The 22,403-nt window shown below is 39.6% G+C and overlaps 1 protein-coding gene across 4 annotated transcripts in view; it reads right to left on the bottom strand.

Moving 5' to 3' along the window:
* Positions 1-15,288, bottom strand: part of MTPAP (mitochondrial poly(A) polymerase) — a 58,269-nt gene extending 42,981 nt beyond the window's left edge. The window contains exons 1-5 of one of the 4 annotated variants that reach the window (XR_016391838.1): positions 15,051-15,284; positions 10,442-10,614; positions 9,681-9,914; positions 8,402-8,626; positions 2,173-2,384 (exon numbers count right to left, since the gene is read on the bottom strand). Coding sequence is in view for 3 of the 4 variants with exons in the window: in XM_089906330.1 (XP_089762456.1) it covers positions 2,173-2,384; positions 8,402-8,626; positions 9,681-9,914; positions 10,442-10,614; positions 15,051-15,204 (998 nt within the window). In the remaining variant the exon portion in view is untranslated. Of the gene's footprint in view, positions 1-2,172; positions 2,385-8,401; positions 8,627-9,680; positions 9,915-10,441; positions 10,615-15,050 lie in introns of all 4 variants that reach the window. The other 3 variants (XM_089906330.1, XM_089906331.1, XM_022580670.3) reach the window with 3 other exon arrangements.
* Positions 15,289-22,403: the final 7,115 nt, after the last annotated feature.

The raw sequence follows: 22,403 nt of genomic DNA, 5'->3' as shown, positions 1-22,403 counted from the left end.
GCAAAGAATTATAAGAATTATTTTAAAATTAATCTCCTACTGATCAAGACATGTTTTTTAATTACTCAAAGAGATGAGAGAGGGCACAGCATCATTTCACAGTATCAACTCCAAACTGTCTACTAAGTACCACCATGGATAGCATTTACCTCCTGAGTTTAAGGAAAAGAGCAGAAATGTCAAATTAGAAATTCATGGTGATTAAATGTTTTATCCATGTAAATGAAGGTAAATTAAGCTGAAAAATAAATATCAAATAGTACAAGGTATCTGATATAAAAAAACAATGAGAGTATAAAAACCTGAAGCACATTAAAACAAAATTTTTAAAACTATACCAACAAGACCATGAAAATAACACTATTACAAAGATAAATGTCCTTTTAGAGACACAGATGTAGAGAACAAACATATGGACACCAAGGGGGGAAAACCGTGGGGGGGTGGTGGGATGAATTGTGCGATTGGGATTGACATGTATACACTGATGTGTATAAAACTGATGACTAATAAGAACCTGCTGTATAAAAAAACAAACAAACAAAAAAACAACTAATACTAAACTTTCTTTGGGTTATTTGTATGGAAATATGTTAATATAAATGTTTCAGACGTTTCATGAAATTTCTAAAAATCTTATATGTTCTGGTATAATGTTATAGGTCATAATTCTAGTTATTACTTTAAAATGTATATCTCAGAAATAACTAAATTTCCTTGTCAACTGCATTATTATAACTTTCATCAAATCTGTAACCGTGGTCATTTTTAGTCTTTGGTCATTTACAGACAGTTCTGGGTGTGCTCTGACGCTTTTGCAAAAACGTTCCTATAAAAGGGTTTCATCTTCAAGGAATTCACGGAAACGACTCTGACAAGTACAGGTTTCTGGTAACTGACTCTACTGCTGAACTGAATGAATAAGCATGTTCAGAACGCTTATGGAAAACTGATGAATTTATAAAAGTGCTAACAAAAGATCAAGATGAAAAAAAATTAATTACACGGGACTGAGTGAACTGATGAGGGTGATTATAATTTTTGACTTTCTATTTGAATAAAAAAAAATCCCACAAAGACTCAGAAGCAAAATATATACAAATCAATTTTCACTGCAAAGTAAAGGAGCTGTTACAGTGGAGGATTCCTGGACTGAATGTCACTATTATGACATACTGTGAGTGGGTTTCGTGTGTGGTAATTGCAGTCATTGTTGCTTTCGTTGTGGTCATCCATTTACAATGCTTGGTGTCAGTCTATCTCTTGTAAAAATAAAATACAGCGTGTACGTGTGAAAAAAAATTTTCAATAGTTTAAAAACTATTCTGATTGTATGGATTTATATAAAGGTGTTTCTTGCTAAAAAAAAATTAATGATGTAATCTTTCACCTCTAAAAAAAAGTCATTTTATTCTATTTATATACTATAAAGAAAATATAGTAATGATAGAAATACAGTATATATTTTTATTATTCAAAAGTACTTAGCACTGACTTGTTAGTGAACACTTGAGTTTAATCAAAACTGCTCTAGATTGGATTTTCTGAATCTATTTGTACTTCTGATTATGTATCTAGCAGAGAGTACAGTGAAACCAAACACATGTAATGAGCATACTAGGGTATAAAGAAACAAACTCCTCAGCTGAGAAGTCTTCCCTACTGAGAACCAAAGAAAAGTCGTCAGAGTATAAAAGAAGTTGTCATTCTCATCCCATGCGTTCTAAAGCAAACAGGTTGATAATAAAATGAAAACATGCTGAAGAAAAACTACGCAGTCTCATTAGGCTGCTCAGATCACCGTCTGACTTAAGCAAATGCTACCTTTGTTTGGACACACAGTCGACTGCATCTGGAAGCAGCTGAGAGCACAAACCCAAGGTACTGCTTTATTTTCCAAGTGCGCTAGAAGGCTACATACTTCGGAATTTCTGAGTTGTTATCAGGCTACGTAAGTAAGAACAATGAAACACAAGTCTTCTCAGAGGATGTTAGTTAGGTATGTTAACATTTTAATAATTGAAAACCCTACTTTTCAATTCAAGTGTTCAAATTTTTAAAAAATTATTATTAAAGCATATCAAAGAGTCGAAAGCCATTGTTTCTGTACCAGAAAAACTATCCTAATACCTTATAACATTCACATTTAAGATAATAAATAAGAGACCATACCTATTGTTAGTAGTCAAATCACACTGAAATCCAGAGGCCTGGTGTGAGAACCGGACAAGGGGGCACCGAGCATTTAGTATTTTCTGCACTCCCACACAGCCCGGGCCAAAGTGGTCAAGGCATTCTCCTACCACAGACAGGATCTTCTGTGTTGCAATTCTTTCCGAAGGAACATTTTTCACTTGAAATTCCATCAGAAAATTTCCTGAGGCCTGAAAAATAAAAACATTTGCAAATAGGAGCTTTTCATAAAAAGGAATTTCTTAAAAAAATTTTTCTCAAAGGATGCTCTAAGTCACTTCCGGCCAAAACACACACACACACACACACACACACACACCAACAAAACCCAAAACAAACAAAATCAATACACACACACACAAAAAATTCTTCATGCAATCACAGCCAAAAGTAGACCAAAAATCTTCAGCTCTCAGAACAGACAAACTACAGACCAGGAGAAAATATTTGCAAACGATGTGACCGACAAGGGCTTAATTTCCAACATATACAAACAGTTCATACAACTCAATAACAAAAAAGCAAACAACCCAATCAAAAAATGGGCAGAAGACCTAAATAGACATTTCTCCAAAGAAGACATACAGATGGCCAAGAGGCACATGAAAATATGCTCAACATCACTAATCATTAGGGAAATGCAAATCAAAACTACAATGAGGTTATCACCTCACACCCATCAGAATGGCCATCATTAAAAAGTCGACAAATAGGGCTTCCCTGGTGGCGCAGTGGTTGAGACTCCACCTGCCGATGCAGGGGACATGGGTTCATGCCCCGGTCTGGGAAGATCCCACATGCCGCGGAGCGGCTGGGCCCGTGAGCCATGGCTGCTGAGCCCGCGCGCCCAGAGCCTGTGCTCCGCAATCGGAGAGGGCACAACAGTGAGAGGCCCGCGTACCGCAAAAAAAAAAAAAAAAAAAAAAAAAAGGTCGACAAATAATAAATGCTGCAGAGGGTGTGGAGAAAAGGGAACCTTCCTACTCTGTTGGTGGGAATGGAAATTGATACAGCCACTATGGAGAACAGTATGGAGGTTCCTTAAAAAACTACAAATAGAACTACTATACAACCCAGCAATTCCACTACTGGGCATACACCCTGAGAAAACCGTAATTCAAAAAGAGTCATGTACCACAATGTTCACTGCAGCTCTATTTACAATAACCAGGACATGAAAGCAACCTAAGTGTCCATCGACAGATGAATGGATAAAAACAATGTGACCCCACACACACACACACACACACACACACAATGGAATACTACTCAGCCATTAAAAAGAACGAAATAACGCCATCTGCAGCAACACGGATGGACCCAGAGATTATCATACTGAGTGAAGTCAGAAAGAGAAAGACAAATATGCGATACCTCTTGTGTGTGGAATCTAACATATGATACAAATGAACTTATTTATAAAACAGAAACAGACTCAGAAGACATAGAAGACCAACTTATGGTTACCCAAGGGGGTGGGGGAGGGATAAATTAGGAGTTTAGGATTAGCAGATACAAACTATTGATACTATACATAAAATAAACAACAAGGTCCTACTGTAGAGCACAGGGAACTATATTCAATACCCTGTGATAAACCATCGTGGAAAAGAACATGAAAAAGAATATATACATATGTATAACTGAGTCACTTTGCTGGACACCAGAAATCAACACAACATTGTAAACCAACTATATTTCAATAAAAATACTTTCAAAAAATCTTCAGTTTTCTTTTGCTTCTCTAGAGTCAAAATACTAACCTGAAAAATCATTGGCTTTTTATAATTAACTTACGTACCACAGTATATATCATAAAGAAATACTACAGTAGAACCATAGATTCTATAAATTCTGTGAACATACATGTGCCTTTCCAAGTTAGCCTTTCCATTTTAATAAGATCTGTAAACCCACAGTAGTTATAACAGGAAATATATGCACGAGGACAGTAGATCAATAGAAGAAAACAGTACAAACAGACCTAACTACAGAAATTTAATAGTTAATAAAATGAACTCTGCAAATTACTGCAGGAAAATTGCTATTGAAACAATGAGCCAAGTGGCCATTAAAAAAATACACTAGACTAGTCCAAAACCAAAGTAAATTCAACACAGACCAAAGACTTAAACATAAAAGGTTTTAATCAATAAAGTACCAGAACACAATGGGTGAAAGTTTCTACAGTCTTGGAGTGAAGGATTCTCTAAGCATGACATGAAATTCCAGAACACACAAAAGAATACTGATGAATAAAAATTAAAACCATCTTCAGGCCAAGCATATATTCATTACTAGATAAAAGACAAATGAAGACAATAATACATATCATATAAAGGGCTAACTTCCCTAATTTATGAAGGGTTTGTACAAATGGAAGGGAGGAAAGCCCACCCAATTCTAAAAATGGACAAAAACACTTGAATAAGAAACTAGCAGAAGAAATAAAAATGAGTAAGAAACATAGAAAGAGATGTTCTTGTTGTCCAGAAACTAAGAAGAAATTAAAATAACAATGAGATTTTTCATTTATCAGTCTGGCAAAGACAAAAACGGTGACAGGACCAGTGTTGGTGGGTGAGGGGAAACACATACATCCCGTCAGTGGGAGTGTAAACCGGGACATACTTTTGGGACAACTTTAGTATTGAAACAGCAAAATTTTAAATACATATCAATAAGATTTTGATTAGCTATTAAAATCCTAGGAAATCACCCCAAAGGAATGCTCATACAGATAAGCTGATTTGCAAAGCTGTTCCCTCATTGCAGCATTATTTGTGTGGTAGATACTTTTTTTAAGAGCTCTGTCTAGCTTAATAAAGCCTCCTACCCCTCTTTGAGAACTCAGTCCCCCTGAAAGGATCAAGGCCCTGACAACACATGTGGACCAGGCAGGGCGGCTGACGTGAGCACTGTAGGGGCACACCCTCATCCAGCCAGCCGTCTCCACCAGGAACTGCAGCTGAGGTTCCGAGGCAACCACGTGGTTGAAATACAACTCAGAAGCTTTGGGGCAGGCACAGTCCACACCATGAGGACGAAAATGTAAAGAAAATCGAAGCGGGTGGGGAGAGGGGAGTGAAGGGAAGGAAGATATTAAGTAAATCAAATACGTGGAGAAGAAACAGAACCCTTCGTGGACTCTTGATTGGTTATACTTCCTAGTGCTGTCCTTTCCTAAGACTCACCCACATTCCTGACCCTGGGTTCTGGGATGCTTCCTCTACCTCTTTTGTTTGCTTGTTTAAGCTGCTTTGGGTTGGTTTCTGTTATGCACAACCTAAGGATATTACCTAATATAGTTGGCAATAAGGTGGGGAAAAAAGATACCGTCCCCTGTCTAACAAATAAAGCACTGGTTAAGTAAATTACGGTACATTCGTTCAATAGAACACTCTGCATCCATTGAAAAGGATGCAGTAGACTGAGACGCTGAGACACTATTAAGTGGGGGAGAAAAATCACGTTAAAAGCTGTATAGATTATATTATAATCTCTTCCTAACTGCCCTCAACTCAGGCTGAAGAATAAAACAAGCCCAGAGAACCACAAACCAAGGGGGAGTGCTGGGACACACGGAGCACCAAGAGGTGAGAGGGAGAGGCTCACAACTGCATACACTGGTCAGGAAGCTGCTTTATGGAGGGTGAGTTTGAAAGTGCTCCTGGTTTTTTTAAATCTATTCTTATTTATTTAAAAATAAAAAATAAATAAAAGTGCTCCTGTTTTTCATGTTTCATTTTTAAAATGTTTCTATTAGCAAAGCTATTATAATCTTAAACAAGCATATATTTCAGAGTATATGTTTATAACAACACTGCATAAGTTAAACCTACATACGAAATAATGTTAAATTGTTTAGTGAGACTGGAGCACTGTCTTTTAAAATATCTTTTCCTAACAGCTCTCTATTTCAGAAATCTAAGATCCAACTAAGTTTCCAACTCCTTCCTCTACTTCCAACAGAAAAAAATGTATTTCTTACTGTCTAGCAATCCTCTCAAACACCCCATGAGCTGGCATTATAGCACTATCCCAATTTTATGGCTAGGAAAATCGAGGCACAGAGAAGGTAAATAACTTTCCCAGGGTCATACAGCTGGTAAGCAAAAGAACTATTATTCTGCACTCCCGAGCCCAAGCTTTCACCATTACAACACATTATAATGCACTTTAATTATCTGGCAAGGTCTTTTATTTAATATAAAAATAGCCTAACATAATTTAAGTGTCCCTGCCAGGAATTTAATACAATGTCAAGTACATGTTAGTCTTAATCAGACTGACCTGTTTCACTTTCATGTGTTTCTTATTTCTTGGCCAGTTTCAACTATGTAATTACATGCTGAGCAGATAAAGTATGGCGGGCACTGTGTGGGATGAGAAAATGAACAGACACGGATCCTGCCCTGCCCACGCTTAGGATACAGTGAGAGACACAGATCAACCACGAACTAAACGTAACACAGAAGGAATCTGGAGACAGAAGTATGAGCTACACTACAAAAACGGAGTGATTAATTTTGACTGGAGCAGAGGAAAAAATCAAGTATGGTTTAAGACGGTGGAGTCAGAACGAGGCCTTGAAACCCGTGTAGGAATGGTAGCCAGGAGTGGAAGGGAAGCGCACTCCTCAGTGAAGACACAGAACGACGGTTCAGCGGCCATTCATATCCTAAAAGTGCCCCACAACTGGTAATTAAATGATGTGATTGGAAAACTGGGTGCGTGAAGATAGGGAAAGACAAACGATTACTACAATCAATTATGAGACAGATCACTTCAATTCTGTGTTAAAACGAAGAACTGTTCTAAGCTTGTGGATGATCCCATCTGCGTTTTAAGATAACTCCAGCAGAGACTGAGGGCTGGAATACCAAGGCATGACAAGAGAAGCGCACGTGGAAAGCAGGATGTTGCTACAACCATCTAAGTGAGAATTTATAAGGGACCGTGTCACTACAGCTTTGAGTATGTAAATGAAGAGGCAGACCTGAAAGATTAGCTTAGGTATCTTCGCTTAGAGGACAGCAAATGTCAGGAAAGCTAAAATGCCACTGATTAACATGTGACACATAGCTAAGAACTTTTATAAAAACTTATAAAGAATATTTACAAGGAGATGAAGATAAAGTTTTGTTTTCAAAATGTCAAGTTTGAAGTTTCAACTGGACATCTACACAGAGATGATTACTAGTTTGAAATACATAAGAAAGAACAGTCCTAAAAACCTAAGCTTTTACAAAAACACAGAAGCCTTTTCAAATCAAAGTTGTAATGAAATTAAAGCACCTCATATTGTTTGGGATGATGACAGACACACTGATTAAGTTTACTCTGTCAGACACGCATGCTAATAAGAACATAAATGGGATATACAATTTCTAAACTCTAACAGGAATGGAGGAAAGGGCAGACTAAAGAAAGAATCCAACAGGAGGAGGAAAGGAAAGGAATGAAAAGCAAAGAAAAAGCGTAGAAAATAGGAAATAAACAATAAGACAGTAGAAATAAATCCAAAAATTACCAGTAATAATAAATAAAAAGACTCACAGATTGGAGTAAAAGCATAAAATTCAGTGATCTGCTATTTATACTCAAAACGTAACAACGTACGTGAAGGCTGGCAATACTGATGCAGGAGGAGAAGGTACGTGAGACAAGTAACGAGCAGCCCTCTTAGCCAACAAAAAAGAATTTAAAGAAAAGGCATTTAGAGATGATGGACAAAATTTAATGATAAATGAACAACCCAATAAAAAGGTATAATAATCATATACCTATATGTAGCTAACATAGTCTTTGAATAAAACAAAAATCAAAAGAATTCTGAGAAATGAAGAGAAACAAAAATCATGAGATGTAAAAAGCATTTCACTAACTAGATCACGCAGGTGAAAAAATTAGTTAATACACACATAATCTGAATAACACGGTAAGGAATCCTGGCCTACCCCCAAAAATTCTCAACCCTCAAAAAGAACAACCATTTTATTACATGTTTAAGATATTCACAAAAAAATGATAACATATTAGACCAATACAAAGAAAGACTTTACAATTCCAAAGAATCAGTATCAAACAGACCCTATTCTTTAACCATATTGCTTCTTAAGCTTAGAAATCAAGTTGTAATTTTATTAAATCCAAAGATTTCCTGTATTTTTTCTGACAACTTTGTGATTTAAAGAAATGTAATTACCTTGTGAGTACTAAATTTTTCAATTTCATCTAGATCCAAAAACATGTCCAAATCACATCCTAATTTTCCAAAACTGTTCACTGAAGAGCCAAAGGGTCTGACGGTGCAGTCCGGAAAATACGCAGCGGCTACATCTTCAATAAGAGAGCAGGTGAGATATCGGAGCTTGGTGTCCTCCTCTGTGAGCTGGAGTTCCCTCAGGAGGGTGTCCAGCTGATCATCGACCTAGCTGGCCAGAACAGAAACAAGAGAATATAGAAAATGTTAAGGTCATGTAAAATAACTGTCATTTTACTTCCAGAAATCTGATGGCTCAGGAGACCTACCTTAAAAATGCGCAGCCTGTTTACATGTAGCCTTAAAAGTGGATTTTACAAATGCCCTTTAAAAAGCACTAAGGAATGAGGACACCAGCAAAAACAAAAGTTGGCTAGAATTAAAACTACTATTTTTCTTAGGCCATGAGTATAAAGTGTTGTTTTAGAAAATGCAAACAGTAAAGTGCCCCAGTAGAGGAGGTCAAAGCAACCACAAAGCTGGACATTTAAATGAAGTTGGGGGCAGAGAAGAACCAATGTTAAAGGCAAGTAACACCAGAAATAAGCAAGGCTTCGAGGAATGCAGGCCCAAGGTCCCCCAGTTCCTCCGAATAGCAGTCCTGTATGTTCCCTAGAAGGCTGGTGATAGAACGATCACACACTGTGAAGGCGCATGCTGGAGCTGAATATTTAAAATGAAAACCACAGCCTTAAATGCCCACATTTGAAAATAATATTGAAAATAACTGAACTAAACACTTACCTCAAGAAAAATAAATAACAGAAAGCAGAGGAAATACAAAAGGTTTTTTCTTTAAAAATCAGAAAATCAACCCCCAAAATAGTATTTTGATAACTAAAACCATGAACATATTCTTGGAAAGGACTAGCTAAACCTTTGACAAGTCTGAGTAAGAAAAACCAAAACTACTATAAACATTACTAGAGCAGAAAAAAAGAGATAAAACCAGAAATAAGATATTTTAAAATTTATAAAAGAATGCCATGTACAATTATATGCCATGTTGACAAGAGGAAGGAAGCCAGAATAATCCAAAGGCCCCAAACTTTGGAAGAATGTGGTTCCTTCTGAGGATTACAAAGATATGGTGGCAGGGAGTAGGGAAGGATTACTTTTACTTTTCACTCAGTATGAATATCTAATAATAAAAACTTACAATATACAAAACAAGTCAAACACACACACATATCAAGTCGGGGAAGTGTACCTATAAACTTACACTTTCTGCACAACAAAGTAATTCAAAAAGCTTCTTGCTTGAAGGAGAAGACTGAGTCCTACATTGAATGCTTGGCTGTTCAGAAGTCTGGTTTAATGGAGTCTTCAACTTTAAATTGAAGTAGCGTGATCTGAATGGAATTGCAGCCTCTGTGCCCAGGCTTGGAGTACGAGTTACATTCTGCAGTGAAGCTACGCTTTCCTTCTGACTAAATTCTACAACAGCATAAAGACCCTATACCAAAGACATAAGAAGAACAGAACACATTTCAAAATTCTATTTTTAACATAGTATTTTAGTTCATATTTCAAAGCAATTATCATAACAGGCAAAATACTAATTTTTAAAATTTACAATGATACACTTCTAACACGAGCAATGGTTTTAACCATTATAAGCAGATTAAGAAAAGGAACATTATAAAGTGGTATTAGTTAAGAGAAGCTGAAAATAATGCTGAAATAGAAAATTAAAAGGCAAAACAAAGATCTCCCACTGGCTTCTACACCTAAGGTAGTGGAAAGATTTAAAGTATTCAAATTATTAAATGATTCAGGTATAATTATGCTTATAATTCTGTGATACTCCTATAAGGATTTCTATTTTCGTATCAAAAAAAATCTCATTGAAGAAATTTAGACAAAGATAGATGCAGGATATCAAAAAGAATCTAACTTTACCATATTGCAGAGGCAACAGAGCAAAAAATAACTTTAAAAAAAAGTATGACTGTTAAGTCAGATTGTTTTTCAAATACTTACAAAGCTTTCATAGAAGAAGTGGTTGTTAATAGATCCATGTTGGGATAAGTACTTGAGAAACTTCTTCTCGCTGAGTTTATTTGGGCAGTGGATTAACACAGTCCGCTGGGCCTGTTCTCGTCTCTCTTTTTGCACCTCAGAGAATCTCTTTTTTGGAGTCCTGTTTTCAGAGCCTATGAATGAGACAAAGACATTCCCAACACACACACGTAAAATTCAAAGCATCTCTTGGTGTGGTATATAAAGATTTTACACCTGACCACAACCAACTTTATCCTCATTTCATCTGCTTTCTTCTCCTTTATAAGGGGGAAGCTATACTATTCCCAGTCTTCCTATTACCATTCTCTTGTGATTACCATTAAATTGTCCACTCTGTTTTGACTGACTATACTCAATGCAGAGCGCTAAAAAGGGAGCACTCCACAAAATTTTAAAAGTAAAACCACTTCCACAAATACACACATACAAAGTCTGTATAAGCTGTAACATTCCAAAGCCTGAAAAAAGATGATTCCAAGCCTGAGCGCAACGAGACACTGAGTTTAAAAGTTTAATGTATTAAAGTAAGTTATTAGTTTTGGGGACTTCCCTGGTGGTCCAGTGGGTAAGACTCTGCGCTCGTGATGCAGGGGGTCCGGGTTCGATCCCTCACTGGGGAACCAGATCCCACACGCCGCAGCTGAGAAGTCCGCATGCTGCAACTAAAAGATCCCACACACCGCAATGAAGATCACACACTGTAACTAAGACCCGGCGCAGCCAAAATTAGTTAATTAATTAATATCTAAAAAATAAAATAAGTTATTAGTTTTTCTCTGTAACGGGTCTTGATCTGGCTCAAACAGTTAACAATGAGTCACCAACTACCATGTGCTACGCGTCACAGGGAAGCCTGCGAGCCCGAACCTTAGCTGCTGCCCATAGAGCTCACACTCTTTACTAAAGAAATAGACAGGTGGTTTTTTTCCCATTAGAAACCATCCAGGGGTTAGGGACTTTACAATCACAGGAAATGAAGGCAAGAGCTGTGATAGGCAAGAAGTAAATAATCCACCAATCACAAAAGAAAGATCAACAAGTGAACTAAACACAAGGAGAAAGAAAATCATTCAAGTTCTAATTCCAAAGAGATTAAATGTAACCAATGCACAGAAATCAGCAAAAGCTTTCAGCCTCATCTTCTTTCAAAAGGTCACAAAACCGATGGATACAGGAAATACTGCACACACACTGAAGCTTCATTTCAGCAAACCCCAAGACATCCTCAGGGACAAGACAGAGGAAGGCAGGCAGTAAGCGCCGGTGGGACCCTCCAGCCTGCTGGGCAGCATCCACCTAGAGGCAGGTCTCCGCAGGGCACTCTTGGCCCTGCCCTACTCCACATTTCTAACAACTGATCAAACATACTGTGCGTCTTCCCTACACTCACTGTAGAGATGCTAAACGTGCATCTCTTAAATACGCGCCCTCTTCTCTACTCCGGATGCCAATTCTTCAACATCAACCTCTCATTTCAGGCCTGGAACACAGCAGCCTGATTGCTAAACTGGTCTCATTCGCTCCAGTCTCGTCCTTCTCAAGCCACTCTCCACACTGCTGCCAAAGCCAGCTTTCTAAGGTAATCGTTTTTAGAGAGTCTTCTTCTTTGACTTCCCTGCCACATTCGTGATGAGGTCTGAGCCCCACAGCCCGGCTATGAAGCTGCCGGCATCTCGGCCCCCTCCTCAGCCACATCAACCTCAGCCCCACCTCCTCCACGATGCTCACGTACGCTGCTCTTCACTCGGCACCGCCACACACACTCTGAACTCTTCACGTCTTCTCCTCTCTGGCTGGAACGCCCACCTTCTCATTTTCTGCCCTGCAAACTCCCATTCATCCTCCAAACGGTGCTCAGCTCTGTGAAGAGCTGACCCTCCAAGGCAGAATTGCTTCCACCTCTGCACTACCTCACTTCAACATCTATGGAAGACAGTAAGTCACGGTGCTGTGCTTACGTAGCAGCACGGAAGAATGTCTGTCTTCCACGCTGAGGGCAGGGCAGGCAGTCTCACTCACTTGGACCTCAGCCTACTGACAGCCCTTCCAAATGGTCCTTCTTTTTCGTATGGTCCAGGCTTTCCTCACCCGCTCTTCCAGCTGGAATTACCACCTCTATCTTCTTGTCTCTGGTATCTACTGAGTCTACACTGATGTCCAACTGCTTACTGTAAAAGTCAAGTCAAGCTGTAAACTTTCAGAGAGTAAAAGTATAAATCCTCCCCTTGTTCTCTCCGATACCCACTTATTAGGTGTGATATCAACATATACATTTGTATCTCTCCGGAGATAAACATTTTTCACACAATTACTGAAAATGTACTATACATTCTCTTCTGTAACATGCTTTTAAATATTTAATACATTGTTGATATCTTTTTGTGTCAGTAGATATATATTTACCTCATTTTTAAAATAACTGCATAAACGTTCTTAGGTGTTTATGGTAATTTAATCCATCTTCTGATAAATAGGGAGATGGTTTACCTTTTTCACTATCACAAACAATACTGCAATATCACTGGTATACAGTGTTTTGCACTATTATGCAGGTATCCCTGCAGCTGGATTACTGGGGAAGAGCAGGACTGCATGCGAGAGGGAGACAGAGAAGTCTGATGACAGACGGGGCGACAGGCTTGAACAGGACTGATGGCTCTAACCTTGAACAGCAGTAGGCACGACGGAGTAGACGGGACAAAGTCATGAAGGGGACAAAAAGTTCAGGTAGCATAAGTACCTTGCAAAAGGCTTGTCAAATCTACAAACAACACAAAGTTGGGAGGAAAAACTAATAAGTGTTAGTATTTTAAGACAGACTCAAATTTGCAACGGTCTTGATAACAGAATCTGAAAAGCATAAGCACAAAACACACTGTCCTGCGTTTAGAATTAAAAACGACATAAAGACACAAGCACATAATGGGGGGGGGGATTCAGCCAGCAGTAGATGGACAGAAGAAGACCAAAAGTTTGATATGATGAAGGCTCAAAATGAGCCAAGGGAATGTCTTAGCTTCCGGGGTGAGGAAAGGGAGAAGACAGACATAGATATCAAATCCAAACCCAAGGGGATAAGAGCACTTCCTTCCTATTTACTAGTCAGGCCAAACTTTTGGCAATGAGTTCTCACACTGAGTGAAAAACTGAACTGGAGATTTCTCAATTTCCTTCTAATTATAAAAGTATACGCTTCTAAGTGAGTTATATAATCACCTTCTTCTCTTTAAAAATGGAAGAGAAATTCAAATGAGGATTTTGTTACTTGTTATGCCTCACAAGAGTCCCTGGATATTTAGCCAGTCATATTATCCTAATGATACAAAATGAAACACATTTCCTGAGAAAAACAACAAAGCTCTACTAAGAGAAGCCTTGGAATCAGAAGGGTTTATTCTCACCTTTGCTACTGAATAGCTAAGCATGATCCACTTACCAGCCACCTGTACCAGCCTGTTTCCACAGCTACAAAATGGAGTAATAATAATTCCTTCCAAACCTAGTTCACAGAGTTTTATATCTCAAAGAGCATCCTATGAAAATACTCTAAAATTTAAACCACTATACACATGTTAAATCACAATAGCTCCTCTGGCAAAAGCCTTACTCACATTTTCAGTCACTTAAGCGTTTTTAACAGAAACAGCTTCTACTAAATACAGTCCAATCAGCATTTCAATGAACTGTGACGGTAAGTGATATTTCCAACGCTCTGTCAATATGAGTCTCTCATACAGTCTGATGAGGACAGCAACCCTATCATTTACTTTAGGGGAAAATGCCGTACTTGTTTAGCCTTCTTTAGAACTGTTTCCACAAATAATCTCATACCTTAAAACTACAGCTCCAAGAAATGGTAGAAATCAACACCTTTTATTTAACAGCGGGGCTCGAGGTCTAAATTAACTCAGCGGCAAGTCCCTTGGCTCTCTGCGCCTCTGTCTCCATCTCCAAAATGGAGACCGTGATACAATCCTGCCAGACTGTTTTAAGAATAGTAAATAACATAAACGCAGCTCTTGGATCACAAGAGGGGGGACTGGGCTTCTCAACACACCAGCCTATAAACTTAGAACGCCTGCTGTTCCAGCCCAAGCAAATCTGTTACCAAGCTGACTCTTGGTAGAATCAGAAGAATAAAGCAAACGTCAGTAAATGCAGAGGCACAGCCTCCACTGGAGGACCAGAGGTCCTGGTTATTCATCAAGGCTTCACTCCGCTCGGCCTCCATCGGCAACTTGCGAGCATCAACCTCAGTTACATCCGTGAACGAAGAAGCGACTGGCTCAACTGTGGCATCACTACCGTAACTGGCAACAGCGTTTCGCCCAACTGTCAGACACTAACAAACTCTGCTCCTGGCCTGCACTGCGGAGCTCTGAACGACTTCATCACTGGGCACGCAGTCCCCGAAAGAAGGAACGTCCTACACCGCGCCGCCGCCACGCCGCCGGAACCACGGCGGCAGCCCTAGGTTTCCCGAGCGAGGCCGGGACGCTGCCGTGCGGTCCCCCCGCCGCTTCCACCGGCCCTGCGCCCGCCCGCGACCCCAGCCCCGGCGCCATACCTGTCTCCGCGCTCCCCGAGGACTGCTCTTCCCTCCCGAGGGCTGCGGCCACCGTTCCTGGGCAACTGAGAAGCCTGCAGAGAGGACGCTGGACTTGACTTCTCCGAGCACGGAGGGGCAAACTGGTCAACAGCCCCAAACCACGAGCCGCCATCGTCAGAGGTGCAAGAGCGCGGACGAAAGGGCGCCGGGCTTCCGCGCATGCGCGCGGAGGAGGTGGGAAAGGATGGGAAGCGATGGGAAGCCTAGAGGGTCAAACTAGGCGAAGGACGCTCGCTTATACAGGAAAGCGAGTTGCGGCTTGAATGAGGCTTTCGCACGTGTCTGATTTCCCCTCTCCCACGGTTCTCTAAAAGAAGGCTCCCAGGAGAACGAGCACGCCACCTACTTTTTCAAACTGAGTCGTGAAAATAGAACCAGAGAGCAAGGGCATGAGGAAGGAGCACTGACTTGCGAATCTATACTTAGAAGATGATAAACGACACTTTTTCTTTACCAAACACTGTTCTAAGTGCTATACGTGGGTTGACTTTTTTAACCCTTACAACAAGCCTGTGACGTAGGAACTCTTATCTCCATTTATTTATGGGAAGGTTGAGGCATAGAGACGTTGAGTAACATTCCTAAAGTTCTACAGCCAGGCAGGGGCAGAAATGGAAGTTAAACCTAGGTTTCCTTATACAGGGTTTTTTTCTTTCCCTCCTTTCCTCCCCTTCCTTCCTTCCTCCCTCTCCCCCTCCCTCCCTCTTTCACACTTTCTGTAACAGTTTGACTGAGATTTAAGTCATATACTACACAATTCACCCCTTTAGGTGTACCATTCAATGGTTTTTAGTAGATTCATAGAGATGGGCAATAATCACAATCATGCTTAGAACGCTTCATCACCTCCAAAAGAAACCTTGTGCCGGCTAGCTACCACCCCTAATCACCACACTCCCCCCAGCCCTAAATAACCACGTACCTATGTGTCTCCTCGGAACTGCCTTTCTGGACATTTCATACAAGTGGAATCATAAAATGTGTGTTTTTTTGTGACTGGCTTCTTTCACTTGGTATAATGGTTTTATGGTTCGTCCATGTTGTAGCATCTATCAGTACCTTATTCCTTTCTATGGCTGAATAATACTCCATTGTAGGAATATGCCACAGGTGGTTATCCTGTCATCACTTAAGGGGCATTTGGGCTGTTTGTTTTGGGTTGTTTCCACCTTTTTGTGCTGCTTTGAATTTTCATGTACAAGTTTTTGTGTGAACATATGTTTTCACTTCTCTTGGGTGTATACCTAGGAGTAGAACTGCTGGGTCATATGTTTTAACTTTTTGAGGAACTGCAGGCTATTTTCCAAAGCTGCATCATTTTCATTCTCATCACCAGCGTATGAGTGTTCCAATTTCTGCACATTCTTGTCCAATACTTTTCATTTTCCATTGTGTTTTCTTATTCCATTCTATTTTTGCTCAGTAGAATTCTAATTATAAAAAGGTTTTATAATACGCATGTGTCAACATATTAATTTAGCCATTAAAAATTAAATATAGGGTTCTTGAAGGATAATGGTAGTGTTTTATTCTTTGAGCTGTGTGGTGGGGCTACAGTGGCTCATTGTATTTGAATTCTTCTTACCACACACATGTTTATGAATATTATTTTGTATCTACTCAATAAAAAGTTACACTCATCTGATTCTTTTCTTGTTAATGACTGCTCCTTTGGAAAGGCCAGTGCAAATACATTCTGGTCCATAAGTTGGAGGTTCTGGTTAGCTGAGCTCAGTTCATTCAGGTTTCTCTATGTCCATCAGCAATTACCCGCATATTGCCAAGGAGGAGGGTGGATGGGGGAGAGATGGAATGGGAGGTTGGGACTGGCAGATGCAAACTATTATGTATAGAATGGATAAGCAACAAGGTCCTACTGTAGAGCACAGGGAACTATATTCAATATCCTGTGATAAACTATAGTGGAAAAGAATATGAAAAAGAACATATATATATATATATATATATATATAACTGAATCACTTTGCTGTGCAATACAACATTGTAAATCAACTCGACTTCAATAAAAAAAAAATTACCCCCATAGATTCTCTTAAACATGGGAAAAACAACCAAACTTCGAGGTATTACTGAATATTTGTTACAGATGGCAGCCTTAATTTATTGACTTACGATTTTACCTTCTATTATGGATTGAACTGTGCCCCCACCAAAAAAAGATATGTTGAAGCCCTAACCCCCAGGACCTCAGAATGTGACCTTATTTTGAAATAGGGTTATTACAGACGTAATCAGTTAAGATGATGTCTACTGGAGTAGGGGAGGTGTAACTGGTGTCCTTATAAGAAGACAGCCATGTAAAGTCAGACACACAGGGAGAATACCAGGTGATAACAAGGCGGAGATTGGAGGGATGTAGCCAAAAAACAAAGAACACCAAAGTTGGCCAGCAAACCACAGAAGCTGGGAACAGACAAGAAAGAATTCTTCTGTAGGTTTCAGAGGGAACATAACCCTGCTAACACCTTCACTTTGGATTTCTATCTTTCAGAACGGTGAGACAATAAATGGGAAAGTAGGGGCTGAGGGGCATAGAAATGAGAGACTTTTAGCATCTCGGTATTTTTTAAAAAAACAAACAGGTATTATTTTTATCATTAAAAAGAAAAAGGAATCCTATGCAGGTTGGAAAGCCAATAGAAAAAGAATTAGCGAATTCTTAAATTGTGTCTACATTTCATATGCCACTAAAATACTTTTTACACGGTAAGCTAGTCTTTGATAAAATGTGAACGTGTGTGTTATAAGGCTCCAGAAACCATATATTCAGGTTGTGCCCATGTAATTACTAACTCCACACTCTTTCACTCTCAAAAGTGTTCCCATTCGGATGATAAATTGTCTGGCTACCTTACTAATGCCCTTTCAGATCCTGGTTTCCTGTTCAGGTCACCAAGAAGGATTTTCACATTCAAAGCTGAATATATCGACTGAGAACAAGTCAGCAAGCAGAGGTGCCAGGGAAAGCTTTACTAGCAAAGAAAAGCAAACTTATAGTCACTGGGATTTTGAAAGGAATGAGCTATCCAATCTTGCAATTTCTGTGAAATTATGTTTTTTATCTATAAAGTCATGAACATTTTGCATTCTCTACAATATTTATATTTTTGCTGCAATAGAAAAATAACACTTTTCCTCACTATAGAATTAAATTAGTCAGCCCTCTCTATCCACCGTTTCCACATCTGCAGGTTCAACCAATCACAGATGGAAAACATTTGAAAAATAAAATTCCAGAAAGTTCTAAAAAGCCAAACTTGAATTCTCCCCATGAAAGCAACTCTTTACATAGCATTTACAGTGTATTAGGTATTGTAAGTAATCTAGAGATGATTTAAAGTACAGTTGGCTCTGGAACAACACGGCTTTGAACTGCATGAGTCTACTTAACATGTGAATTTTTTTCAATAAATATATCGGAAAGTTTTCTGGACATTTGTGACAATTTGAAAAAACTTACAGGTGAAACTCATAGCCTAGAAATATCAAGAAAAATAAGAAAAAGTTTACGTTATGAATTCATAAACTATATGTAGATACTAGTATATCCTTACATGGGCATAAGGTGAGTGATTTTTTTTTAATTTATTTATTTTTGGCTCCCTTGGGTCTTTGTTGCTGTGTGTGGGCTTTCTCTAGTTGCTGCGAGTGGGGGCTACTCTTCATCGTGGTGCGCAGGCTTCTTATTGTGGCGGCTTCTCTTGTTGCGGAGCACGGGCTCTAGGCGTGCGGGCTTCAGTAGTTGTGGCATGCAGGCTCAGGCTCAGTAGTTGTGGCTCGCGGGCTTAGTTGCTCTGCGGCATGTGGAATCTTCCCGGACCAGGGCTCGAACCTGTGTCCTTTGCACTGGCAGGTGGATTCTTAACCACTGCGCCACCAGGGAAGCCCTAGAAGCTATCTACTTAAGAAACTAAAAGCTTCTTTTAAAATCATATTCTCTTTAGTTAATCTTTATAAGTAGGTTGTAGAAACCAGGGAATTAAGGTTGGCATGATGTTCTGTGACATACAATCGATGAAAATATGAAAATTGATCATCTGACAAGCCAGTTGTTAAATATATTCAATGTGCTCATGATATAAACTTCTGCTCCAGAAGTTCAAGCCAGGAGGCCTTTGGTGAATTATAGCTGCCCATCCCAAACACTCACTAAAATTCAGTCTTAGAATTCGTTGGGATTTATAATGGACAAATACGACTGCCAAAGTGATGTCTCATGGTTATATTATGCAGGGAGATCAACTGTTCCCATGCAGTTTCCACAGAAATTATGATAAACTGTTTCCCCAGTTCATTGGTATCTAGGAGGTCATCCCCTGTCAACCTTTAAAGCAATCGCTCAGGCCGTTCTATTCAGATCGGCGGAGCCCCTTATCCCTTCCCTGAGTCTGTCTATCTCAGGTTGTTCAAGAATCCCAGGCACAGGCTTCTGCCAGCGGATGGTCTGGTCAACAACACCGGGAGAAATAACTGAGGGAATCTCATCAATTCTGACGACACAGGCCTCCTTTCCGCGGATGCTGTTTCTATTATGGCCACACGGGGTCACTGTTGGAAACTGGTGATTTCAAGCAGTGCAGCTCAGACCCCTTCAAAGCTGGCGCGAAGCCCTGCTTACTGTTGGCGTCTCAACGTCCCAGCAAAATAGCTTACATTCATTTTTAACTTACTCTGGGCCAGTATTGTATGCTGTCTAATTGCATCATTTAATTTAAACCTCACAATATGCCTGTGTTAAAAAAACAAAATTCCACCGAGTATATTTGAAGCTCTGATTAGTTTCATTCAACCGTCCCTGAACAGGGCAGCACCCAACCTTGCAACTAAAAGGCACCCCAGGGGGTTATACAAAATGGAGGGTTATTATAGAGAGACGGGCGGGACAAGGGAGCTATTAGCAAAAGAAAGGAAAGGATTATTTTCAGGCCAGGACACTTTTTTGGGGGGTCAGGGTGGGAAGGGAATAGCAGGGATTTTATCAAACAGCTGGCCTCTTCCTCTGGGGGGCCGTGGGGGGAATGGACAGGGCCCACGTGATAGAGGATGTCACTGGTGCTGACCAGGAAATTCCAGACTGGTTGATTAAGATTACATTTCCAGGGGAGGTTGAAACTGCAAATAGGTTAGGTATTAAGTCGAGGCTTGATATCTTGGGCTTTAGCCCAAGTGATGCCATTCTGGGCCTGTAGTTTTTCTCTGTAACACCCGTGGATTTTATTATTATCCCCATTTGATACCTGCAAAACTTGAGATGTAGAAAGATTACATAAAATGACTAAGATCCTTTGGTGATCCTAACCCAGGTTTGACTGACTTTAAGTCCATCTTTTCAATGCGTTCTTGCTTTCTGACCCGGTAATTCCATTTCTAGGAATCTGTCCTAATTAGAGGTGCACTTAAAGGTTTACATACAAAGATATTTGATGCAGAATATAATGGTAGGAATAGTGGAGACAATCTAAAGGGCCACCAAGGAGGGACTAGTTAATTTATAATCCATCCATGGGTGAGAATATTAAGATTATATTTATCAAGTGATTAATTATTAGCGAGTCACAGTTCTAAGCATTTTGTTTTTTGACTCAGTTAACCCTCACAAAACCTTAGGATATCCAATTATTATCATATTTCATCTAACCTAAGACATCCTCATTATAAGACACTCCATTATTTTATGCACCTCTAAGAAAAATCTGCCAATTAATGTAGGACACAATGCTTTTTAAAAAATTGTCAATGGTGAGGTGCACTCTGATTTCAGCAATATCAAAATATGGGGAAAATGTTCATCTTAGAATTGATAAAATAAACTATTATCATCCTCATTTTATGGGTGAGGAAACTGAAGCATAGATTAAATAATTTGCCCAAGGTAAAAAAAAAAAAAAGGCTGTGAGTAAAGGTAGAATAGTAATTAGGGTAACCAACAGTCCCCGCTTGGTCAATATCTCTTTCTTTCTCAAGAAAAAGTATGATATTTTAACAGTACTTTTTAAAAACAACAACAGAAGACCCTTAAAGAAAGAGTAGTTCAGGCACCTCCAGACACATAGAGGGCTTTTGTACAAACCTCAAATCACGGGAAATATTTCTATTAGGACCACAAGAATCTCTTCTATTAAGTGAACTAAACAGAGCTCTGAGCTACAAAGTTGCCTTAATTGAAAGTGTTTTGTATCTTCATTCCCCCTGAGATGCTTTATGTAAAGTAGTGGCACTGACAGTTTTTCTCTTTCTCCTGTGACTTTTTTTTTAAAGTGGTTGCTGCTGTTTGGGGAACATGAAGATGGAACATTAGGTTGAGAGTCCTGTACAAATGCTTATAATCAAATGTTTTAAAATGTGAACATAGGCTTTGGAAATGTGATACCAATGTTCCTGCAGTTTTACTTTGTATATTTCACACTAAGTGTTCTTTCTCTTTGGGGATGCTGGGATTTCTGAAGTTGGTCCAGGGACCTGATTCTTGCATCAGAAGCATTTGGTGAGCTTGCTAAAATAGAGAGTTCTGGGTTGTACCCCCAGACTTACTTAATCAGACTATCCAGGGGTGGGATTCAGGAATCTGCATTTTTTTACGAGCTGTTAGTGTTAAGTATGCTCAAGCTTGAGAATCACTGCTCTGTGTGTGCCTCTGTGTGTGTGTGTGTGTGTAGAATCCCATGGAATTCTACACTTTTCTGAAGAAGTTGTTTATCCCATGAAAAAACACCTCATCTAATCTAGTCATTGCTGGAGTTATTATGTACTTTTCTCCATGGAGATGCTTTTTGCCATATTTGTAATGCAGGGGAGGAAAACTTTTCCTCTTTCCTTCTAAGTTCTTTGGCTGATCTAATCATTAAATTGACACAAGACACACTGAACAGAAGAAAAACAAACTGAATTTTTGTATGGAAGGGAGTCCATAAAAATATGAGACTCAAAGAAGTGACTAAAGCAAAAGCAGCTTTTGCTTTTTTTTTTGCGGTACGCGGGCCTCTCACTGTTGTGGCCTCTCCCGTTGCGGAGCACAGGCTCCGGACGCGCAGGCTCAGCGGCCATGGCTCACGGGCCCAGCCGCTCTGGCATGTGGGATCTTCCCAGACCGGGGCACGAACCCGTGTCCCCTGCATCGGCAGGTGGATCCCCAACCACTGCGCCACCAGGGAAGCCCAAGCAAACAGCTTTTATACCTTTTAGACAGAGAAACAGTAATTTGTGAAGAATCCACAACACGAAGAAGTGTGGGCTTGGGGCAGTAAATTAGTGAGCAAGTGAGATTTGTTTACACAGCCTTCTCAGCCTTGA

This window comes from Delphinapterus leucas, chromosome 2 (genome assembly GCF_059928025.1).
Source record: "Delphinapterus leucas isolate spDelLeu-1000000601 "Yukka" chromosome 2, BTC_Dleu_Yukka2, whole genome shotgun sequence".
Classification (NCBI taxonomy): Eukaryota; Metazoa; Chordata; class Mammalia; order Artiodactyla; family Monodontidae; genus Delphinapterus; species Delphinapterus leucas.
This window is presented reverse-complemented; position numbering and strand designations above follow the sequence as displayed.